Here is an 11,137-nt window from a genome sequence, read left to right as displayed (position 1 = left end):
CGGGAAGAATGAAGTGAATATACTTGAATGTATCGCTTGATTATTGTTTGGGTGTTTAAGTGATCTTGAACATAACGGAGGCCGTAGGAATGGGGAATTTGAAGGGGCTTCTATAGTTGTTGCTGCACATTGTGTTGCTGATACGCCAAGCACCATAGTGTTGGTGATAAACCAAGTATCATTGGGTTTGTAGTGTTCAAACATAGTAACATAGGGTGTTTTGGTGATAAACTTTGTACCATAGAGTATTTTGGTGATAAACTTTGTACCATAGGTAGTGTTGGTGATAAACCAACTACAATAGGGTTTGTTGGTGACAAACTTAGTAGCATAGGGTGTTTTGGTGATAAACTGTACCATAGGTAGTGTTGGTCAAATACGTAGTGTTACAGTGTGCCGATCATAGGTGCAGTACCATAATAATTGTTGGTGGTATTTCATTTAACATTACTGGTGGTAAACATGTAAAGGGTGGGTTGGTGATAAGACCAATGCCATAGTCTGTTGGTGATAGACGTAGTACCATAGTTATTTCTGGTGATAAACATGTAAAGGGTGGGTTGGGGATAAGACCAATGGCATAATCTGTTGGTGATAAACGTATTACCATAGTTATTTCTGCTGATAATTCTGGAATTATAATGTCTATGGGGATAAAATAAATGCCACAGTCATTGTTGGTGGTAGGCCTAGTACTGCTGGGTATGTTAGTGTAGATATAATGCCACAACCTCTTGATGGTGTTTTCAATGAATATTTAGAAAACATTTTATAATATATAAACGATACAGACTTTGAAGAACCAAGGATAGAATATTGAAGAGGTGTAAAGTACACAAGTTAGTGACTAAAGTGATTAAAACCTTTGAAGACAAACCAGAAATTGCATGAACTCATTTAAGGGCAACAGATTACAGGACGCAGACTGCAAGAAGATGAAGCAGGACGCATGGAGGGTGAGTGTTACCATAAACGTTAACAAATGTATGTTATCATTTCTCATTTGTTCATCGCTGTTCTGATGACCATTTCTGAAATCTGTTGTTTATTGGGGTGTGTTTTCATCTCATTCATTATACCATAACATAGGAATAAATTTTCTAACTTTATCAGCGTTATTATAATATTGTTTTACTTTTTGAAATCTGTTGTTTATTGATGTGTTTTCATCTCATTCATTATACCTGTTAGGAATAAGTTTTCTAACTTTATGAGCGTTAGCGTTATTAAACATTATTTTACTCATAACTTATTCATACTCCGCGCTCTAGGCAACTTTGAATGTTTTGTAATGCATTTGCATTAGTAGGTAACTCTTATCATATACACATTTTTTATTTATTTCACAGAAAACGTACTTGATCAAATGCAGGTTTTAAGACATACGTCAAATCATTTTATGCACATAGGCCTAATGTAAAACCGTTAAGCTTTCAGTTCTAACAGTCCTTTCGGTATCTTAGATACTAAATGGTTTATGGAATTATAGATATTACGATATTTTAAACTCGTTTATTTTACTTGAGTTTTCTTGATTGTGGTGGGGAAAAATGTGCTGTTTTTAACGTGTGGAATTCCGATATCAAATATATACAATTTAGTAGGATGGGTGTATGTATGTTTGTATGTATATATATATATATATATATATATATATATATATATATATATATATATATATATATATATGTAGATATTATATATGTATATATATATCTACATATATATATATATATATATATATATATATATATATATATATATATATATATATATATATATATATATATATATATATATATACAGAGAGAGAGAGAGAGAGAGAGAGAGAGAGAGAGAGAGAGAGAGAGAGAGAGAGAGAGAGAGAGAGAGAAATATGTATATATATACAGTATATATATGTATATATATGCATATATATATATATATATATATATATATATATATATATGTATATATATATATATATATATATATATATATATATTTATATATGTATATATATATTAATATATATAAATTTCATATCTGTATATATATACATACTTACACACACACACACACACACACACACACATATATATATATATATATATATATATATATATATATATATATATATATGTACGTATGCATTTATATATATAATACTGTATATATATATATATATATATATATATATATATATATATATATATATATATATATAAATTTTATATATATAATATATATATAAATATATATATATATGTATATATATAAATTTTATATATATATAATATATATATATATATATATATATATATATATATATATATATATATATATGTATATATATATATATATATATATATATATATATATATATATATATATATATATATATATATATATATATATATATATATATAGACAGATTTGTAGTCAGATTGATGAAAAGATATAAATATATAGACAAATAGATTCAAAGAGCTTTGGTGAGGAATACCCATTATATTATACCAACCTCTATAAAACTTTGTATTACGATCCTAAGAGTGATTAGTTCACCAACGTTTAGCTGGGCTCCACAAGGCACTAGAAGAGTTGGAAGACCCAGGCCTACATGGCTGATGACTATGAAGCGTGAAGTAGATGATGAATGAAGAAATATGGATTTAAAACCTTAAGATAAAGATGACTGGCGAATTCTAACCAAGGTCTTTTGCGTCAATAGGCGTAGGAGGAGATGATGATGATGGAGTATTAGGATATTGTTAACTAAAACATTTTTTGTTTCTTTTGAAAACAATAGTTTATTGACATAAATAGTTTCGTATCATCGTCCCCTAAATCCTGTGGACGTCTTAAGCATAAGAGGGCGCTGGGTTGTACTGAGGCTCTCCCTCGTAAGTGACCTCAGCCACGAAACCCGAGTCCCCGTTGACGTTGTAGGACACCTTCTGCAGGCGACCGTCGGGAAGGAGCACGTAGTAGGATCCCTGAGTGTCGTAGCCATCACGGGCTTCCTGGTGGCCGAAGTCGTTGCCTGAGTAGTCGTCCTTGACGGCGTAGTTGAAGTCGTACTTGGCGGGTTCCTGTCGGTAGAAGACAATTTACAATCAAATGTTACAACAATGATTTTGGATTTCATTAATTTTATTTATACTTTAAAAAAATTATGAATTTATAATTTATTAACTTTTCCTAAGATTTCAATTTAGGAGATATCTATTTTAATGCTGTTACTGTTCTTGGAATATTTCATTTTTCCTTGTTTTCTTTCCTCACTGGGCTATTTTCCCTATTGGAGCCTCTATGCCTATATCATTCAGCTTTTCCAACTTGGGTTGTTGCTTAGCAATTAATAATAATAATAAAATAATAATAATAATAATAATAATAATAATAATAATAATAATAATAATAATAATAACTGACCTCGTGAGATGGAGGAGGGGCGTATCCATACTGGGGCTGGGAGGGGACACCAAAGACAACAGCCACAAGGGACAACAACAAACAAATCTGTCAGGAAGAAAACAACAGTGAATAAAACATATTTTTTCCAATGGAATCGTGAATGTTGAAAATCCTTTCAATTAAATCTCATCTGCAGTTTCAGTTTAATTACTCAAACTGAACTGGTACAGAGATCGAAACTGCATTTCAGTGTGATTGTTACTGAGCAATAAAAGTAAGCCTGGATGAAAGAGTAAAACTATATATACACGGCACGTCCAAGATATAATATATAATAATTTATAAGCTGAATATATTTATGGGAATTAAATTAACCTGCATTAAGAGATAATCCTATTCAAATGAAATCGTCTGAAGCGTTTTACCTTAGCGATCATGGTGAGTCTTTGGAGAGGAGTGCGATGCTACAGACTTTGAACGTGGTGATATATATAGGTCTAGTCCAAGACTAAGAGGGAGGAGCCTCTTGTGGCTGCAGGAGAAAGTTCTTCCCTCCCAAAGACGTTCTTCGCTGACACAACACCCATCATATGTCCTTGACATTGCCTTTCCTTTGCTGTGGTCTGACGAGAAGAGAGAATGGGATTTCTGGCATGCCAATAACGGATTACCCATTATTATTATTATTATTATTATTATTATTATTATTATTATTATTATTATTATTAGCTCAGCTATATACAACTCTAGTTGGAAAAGCATGTTGCTATAAGCTCAAGGACTCCAACATGGAAAAATAGGCCAGTGAGGAAAGTTGCTTGGCTTAAGATTTGATTTAAAAGTATTCTCTAAAACTGTCTAGATAGGTAACCATCCTTGAATGGAGGATATAGCCTACAGCATATATATATATATATATATATATATATATATATATATATATATATATATATATATATATATATATATGTATATATGTATATATGTACATATATATATTATAGATATATGTATATATACATATATATATTATATATATGCATATATATATGTATATTATATATGTATATGTATATATGTGTATATATATGTATGTATATATATATATATATATATATATATATATATATATATATATATATATAGGTATGTATGTATATGTGTATGTGTATATATAAATGTATATATATGTATGTGTGTATATATATATATATATATATATATATATATATATATATATATATATATATATATATATATATACACACACACACACACACAAACACACACACCTACCTCATCATCATCAGCTGTTACTAGTCCACTACAGAACAAAGCCCTCAGACACGTCATTTTGCTTGCGTCGGTTTATGGCCTTTCTTTGCCAGTCCATACCCATAAACCTTCTTAGTTCATCAATCCATCGTCTTTTATCTTCCTTTCCTTGCTTCGTTTGTAATGTCTATGGACCCATTCTGTTATTGTTAATGTCCATGTATTTTCTGCATCTTTTTTAGTTTGCTCTTGTATCTATGTTGTTCTTTTTCTGTCTCCTAGTGTTATTCTTATTATTAACTTTCCATGATTACTTGAGCTGTAAATAGCTTATGTTCCGAGGTTTCAATAAGGCTCCAAGTTTCTGATGCATATGATAATAAAGTTAATGATGGTAGGACCAGAATTGTGTGTGTATATATATATATATATATATATATATATATATATATATATATATATATATATATATATATATATATATGTATATATATATATATATATATATATTGATGTATGTATGTATATATATATATATATATATATATATATATATATATATATATATATATATATACACATACATATATCTATAAGTTGTGGAATGATCTTCCTAAACGGGTAGTTGAATCAGTAGAACTTCAAAAGTTCAAAGTTGGAGCAAATGTTTTTATGTTGACCAGGCTGACATGAGTCTTTTTACAGTTTATATATGACATATCTGTTTTGGACGTTGTGAATAGTTTATAGAGGACATATCTGTTTTGACGTTGTTACTGTTTTTATAATGATTTATTGTTAATTTATTCTCAAAATTTATTTATTTCCTTATTTCCTTTCCCCACTGGGCTATTTTTCCCTATTGGAGCCCTTGGGCTTATAGCATCTTGCTTTTCCAAATAGGGTTGTAGCTTGGCTAGTAATAATAATCATATATATATATATATATATATATATATATATATATATATATATATATATATATATATATATATATATATATATGAAGTTCTGCTTTATATAGGACTAAACCTTAAAACAATCTCTCTCTCTCTCTCTCTCTCTCTCTCTCTCTCTCTCTCTCTCTCTCTCTCTCTCTCTCTCTCTCTCGTTTTCTTAACTAAAAATCCCTACCATTATTATCTCTTAGATTCTGGGCAAACAAAGCCAATTTGATGCACGTTGAAAACGTATAACGAATCTCTCGTATTTCGCCACTTGTCACTTTAGGTTTTCATTTTATTTTCATATATTTTGCAAGCAACATTTCCTTTTGTCACCTTTTACCTTTATAATTGCAACAGAGAGAGAGAGAGAGAGAGAGAGAGAGAGAGAGAGAGAGAGAGAGAGAGAGAGAGAGAGAGAGAGAGAGAGAGAGAGAGAGAGAGAGAGACGAGAGAGAGAGAGGGTGGAAATGATTTCCATAGTTCAAGGCCATATTGTTTGATGATTATTCCCTTTCTTCTTATAGATAAGATTTAAATTTTCAATTATCACATATTTTTTTACCCCAATTTATTTATTTTTATTCGTTATATTTAATATCTTTTATTTTATTAATTTATTAAAGATTAATATAAATATCCTTATAAGATATAAGTTTCTACTTATCATAGATTTTTTCCCAAATTTATTTATTGTTATCCGTTATATTAGATATGTATTTTATTTAATTAATTTATTCAAAATTAATATAAATATCCATCATATAAGATTAAAATTTTTACTTATTAGAGATTTTTACCCCAATTTATTTATCTTCATGCGTTATATTTAATATATATTCTATTTTATTCATTTATTTAAGGTTAATATAAATAAAAAATTTTCTTCCTGATGTTAATCGGGCCAGCTTTATGAGTCGAGTTTGGCTCATTGGGCTGGTTAATTTCCTCGTTTTGATAATAATAATAATAATAATAATAATAATAATAATAATAATAATAATAATAATAATAATTCCCTTTCTTTTTCTTTTTTTTCTGCCTACTCAGTCAAGTAATTGTTTTATGAATAATAATTAATGATTTGTTCTTCAAATGTTGAGGTTACCAAACTGATAGTGGAGACTTCCTCTGAGCGTTGTGACTGTCTTCCTTCCCTTTCATTCCCTATATATCAGCATTATATTATTATTATTATTATTATTATTATTATTATTATTATTATTATTATTATTATGATAGCTTGTTTAGCTACAACCCTAGATGGGAAAGCAGGAAGCTATAAGCCCAGGGGCTCCAACAGGGAAAATAGCCCTGTGAGGAAAGGAAACAAGGAAAAATAAGATAATTCAAGAACAGTAACAACATTGAAATAAATATTTCTTATATAAACTGTAAAAGAAAAAAAAAAGAGAAGAGGACGAGATATTTGTTAGAATAGTGTGCCCGAGTTTACCCACAAGCAAGAGGTAAACAGCTGACTTAGCCTAATCAAACAATAATCAATTTTTGTCGATACTGTTTCCATCAGTGCTTTTCTCGAAGAAAACCTTGTGTCTCTCCTTTGTCAAGGAGATCCTTGTGTCTCTCCTTTCTCAAGGATATCCTTGTGTCTCTCCTTTCTCGAGGAGATCACTTTGTCTCTCCTCTCTTGAGGATATCCTTGTGTCTCTCCTTTCTCGAGGACATCCTTGTGTCTCTCCTATCTAGAGGAGATCCTTGTGTCTATCCTATCCAAAGCCATAACAGCGATAATCAAGTTCTAGATAGAAATATGCAACACACGCAATCGTACATTTCATCGGCGAATTTCATCACGATTATTTTATGTTAGCTTTAAGGATTTCATAGCTGCGGATAATTTCATGTTTATTTGATTAGGTTTTCAGCATCAAAATATTCGCGTCATTCCGATAAGTAGAAGGAATAAGATAAGAATTTATAGTGTGGTAAATTATTCAAGTATTGTGAAAGTTTTATTTTGTTAACAAAATATTCCTGGGTTATCCATGAACTAAACAGGATATGACGTCTTTGTATATCTTTGTATATTTGCAACATAGTTCATGCATGTTAGCTAATCTCAGCTTCATTTGAACTTAATCTTGTTTCTTTACGGAAAATAAATATATTTTACATATTTTCTAATTAGCTAAATAGCATATAATTTTTCAGTTGGGAATTGTGGTATATTGCTACAAAAAGACGAAAGTGTTTTGTATAGACAGAATTTATTAAATATATTCAATAAATAAACTGTAATTTGTTAACTCGTGACTAAACTCAAGCATAAGAGGGCACTGGATTGTACTGAGGCTCTCCCTCGTAAGTGACCTCAGCCACGAAACCCGAGTCCCCGTTGACGTTGTAGGACACCTTCTGCAGGCGACCGTCGGGAAGGAGCACGTAGTAGGATCCCTGAGTGTCGTAGCCATCACGGGCTTCCTGGTGGCCAAAGTCGTTGCCTGAGTAGTCGTCCTTCACGGCGTAGTTGAAGTCGTACTTGGCTGGATCCTGTCAGTTTATAAAAATATTCAGTGAATATCTTGAACTTTCTTCTGTTACTATTTCAATTGTTTTGAAATTATGAATAATGACGCTATTTGATTATTTTAATTTATAACTGACCTCGTGAGATGGAGGAGGGGCGTATCCATACTGGGGCTGGGAGGGGGCCCCAAACACGGCAGCCACGAGGGCCAAAGACAAGCAAACCTAACAGGAATGGAACATGATTAATGTCATGGTTTCATGAACCGTAACTGCTTCATTAATGTAGACTCCTTTCAGTTAAGTATGTCACTTGCATAGTTCCCGTATGGTAAAAAACAGGAATTAAATGTGAAGCATCGTAGTAACGCATCTATGATTGAATAGATATCATTGAAACTTCTTTTGAATTATATCTTATTGCTGCGAAATACTTTCACAGAAACAAGAGTTTTGTCATATTTCAAAAATAAATAGTTAACTTTGCTTTACGTTAGCGATCATGTTGAGTTCTCTGAAATGGATATGATAGAACACAGCGGCAAGATGGTCTTATATTCGTGAAGTCGGAGAAGGAGGAGTCAAGACTTGGATTATTGGAGAAAGGTCCTCTCAGAGAACTAAGACCTTCTCTTACTCCACACATCTGTCCTTGACACTGCTCCAGAGTGGAATCATTCTAGGACTACATAACGAGCTTAGTCTTTGGACATTTGTTGCACGTATTATGGGACAATATTGCATACATTTATAACAGTCTCCAAGTGCTATTCTTATTCTATTTTGTGATATTAATATTTGCTTGTCATCGCGAGGCGTGGGCGAATGGATATTACTGTTATCTTCTATCTTCAAGACACCCTTTGGTTCGAACCTATAGTCTATTAATTTGTCCTATTCACATAACAGCCTTCCCCTTTTCTTATCATTGTGCTTTTTATGGGTATTCTAATACTTCATACAGATTATCCTTATTAATCTGGATCTTTTCTGATATTAATACTTTCTCTTGTTCGGAGGCACCAGTTAGGTATTAACTGATAAGTGGAGTGAATGTAGGCTAATTGACTTTATTTCCACAAACAGCGAGCTTTTATAACAAGTTTCCGCGAAAGGTCACAAAATTTTAAGGCGATTGATACATACAGGTATTAACAAGTTATCTGTGCTAGGGGAAAGTGATAATGACAATATATATATATATATATATATATATATATATATATATATATATATATATATATATATATATATATATATATATATATATATATACAGAAATACCGTTAAAGTTTACACTTCTTGATAATGGTTTAATTTATCGCTGAATAAGACTCCTATAAGGATTTGAGGCCATCTGGCTATAAGAAAGATTTTCCAAAATTCTCACTGTTTCTATTTATTAGTATTTGAATAATTTAGCTGAACCTTGATAAGTGATATTAAAGATATTCAAAGCTCAGCCAAAAACCAACATTCCTGTTCACTCTTTATATCTTTTTTTAAAGTTTTATGTCATTACTTAGAACTAGCAATGCAAAACTTCGTTTGTTTATACAATTTCCACATGTAATGGAAGAGGATTGAATAGATTATAATGTAACCTGATATGTTTGTAAATAAGTGTCTGAAAGCCAGGGATAAACAAGTGACTCAATTAAATGTTCAACATCCTTGTAAAAGTATGATAAAATTGAAAGAAAGATTAAGAATATTTTTTAAAATTTCAAATACAGACTTAAACAGTAAAGGAAACTGAAAAATGTTTGCTGTACTCTTTTAGTAATCCTTTAGGTGGGGATTACAGTAAAGGTAAAAAAAATCCTGAGAAATGTTTGCTGTACTCATCCAACAATCCTTTAGATAGGGATTACAGTATAGAGTTATGGGCATTCCTAAATACTAACTCAGTTGAACATTTAGAAACTTAACGTTAATCTATTTTAAGATTCCACTTAATTTAAACAAGATCCATTGGTAAGTAATGAATTTGAAGTACATAATGATATTATGACGAAACGTAGCTAATATATGTTTATTTTCAAAATGCTCATTGCAAAAAATACTGTTTACTTGATAAGGTTTCGTTTAGGATGAGTAACAGTCCCTTGTGAATATTCAGAGATGTTGGCTATTCATTGTGCAAAATTTTTTTGGAAGGAAATTCTGTTGAGAAATAAAGTTGCTATTCGCCATTCCTCAACAATAAGCGGTTTTTTCTGACAAGTGGGTGGCTCAATAGAAAAATTCTCAAGCCACTGAAGAATACAACCATTAACCACAGAATCAGGGTAATGACCCAGTTCATTAAAAATTCCACAGCATTAGTAGCGTCCTATATGTACAATACATAACAAAAGTATCGAACCCTCCTAGACACAGTCATTACACCATTCAGCCCTTTGTATCTCGGCCACTGAGAGTATAGGGTGTCGCGCTTTATCTCATATTCAGTCCTATCCATTCCAGTAAGTCTTTGTTATCATATAACCAACATTTTAGAGCCTTTCCTCTCATCCTACCACCTCCTCCTCATCACCATCATCTCCTCCTACGCCTATTGATGCAAATGGCCCTTGATTAGATTTCACCATTCTTCTCTATTTGAGCTTTTAATTCAATACTTCTCCATTCATCATCTCCTACTTCACGTTTCATAGTCCTAAGGCATGTAGGCCTAGGTTTGGGTCTTCCAATTGTGCTACTAACTTGTGGAGCCCAGTTGAAAGTCTAGTGAACTAATCTCTCTTTGTGGAGTGCGAAGAGCATGCCCAAACCATCTCCATCTTACCTTCCACTACCTCTTAATTCTACCATCTTTCCACGGTCACCTTGATGTCTGTTCCTTCCACAATACCAAACCACTTGAAAAGACCAGTTCATCTTTCACCAATGCCAACCCTTTGGACTGCTTGTCTCCACATTCTCACCATGCCAGCTCTTCTTACACCGTTCACACTACACAAACAGGTTTTCGCAATAGTTTCATCCTCTTTCCTTTCATTCACATTCAATATTCATACTTC

At 31.5% G+C, this 11,137-nt stretch overlaps 2 protein-coding genes across 2 annotated transcripts in view; both read right to left on the bottom strand.

The window, feature by feature from the left end:
* Positions 1 to 2,816: 2,816 nt before the first annotated feature.
* Positions 2,817 to 3,839, bottom strand: LOC137649898 (pro-resilin-like). The gene is made up of 3 exons (XM_068382839.1): positions 3,828 to 3,839; positions 3,421 to 3,507; positions 2,817 to 3,077 (listed from the first exon to the last, which is right to left on the bottom strand). Exons 1-3 carry the CDS (start codon positions 3,837 to 3,839, stop codon positions 2,847 to 2,849), a joined length of 330 nt encoding a protein of 109 aa, XP_068238940.1. The 3' UTR covers positions 2,817 to 2,846.
* Positions 3,840 to 7,904: 4,065 nt separating this feature from the next.
* The window catches only part of LOC137649897 (pro-resilin-like), a 4,361-nt gene continuing 1,128 nt past the window's right edge, over positions 7,905 to 11,137 (bottom strand). Inside the window, exons 2-4 of the mRNA XM_068382838.1 lie at positions 8,604 to 8,625; positions 8,250 to 8,336; positions 7,905 to 8,135 (exon numbers count right to left, since the gene is read on the bottom strand). Coding sequence (XP_068238939.1) covers positions 7,905 to 8,135; positions 8,250 to 8,336; positions 8,604 to 8,625 — 340 coding nt within the window. The remainder of the gene's footprint in view (positions 8,136 to 8,249; positions 8,337 to 8,603; positions 8,626 to 11,137) is intronic.

This window comes from Palaemon carinicauda, chromosome 11 (genome assembly GCF_036898095.1).
Source record: "Palaemon carinicauda isolate YSFRI2023 chromosome 11, ASM3689809v2, whole genome shotgun sequence".
NCBI lineage: Eukaryota > Metazoa > Arthropoda > Malacostraca > Decapoda > Palaemonidae > Palaemon > Palaemon carinicauda.
The sequence above is the reverse complement of the archived record's forward strand: the minus strand, read 5'-3'. Positions and strand labels throughout refer to the sequence as shown.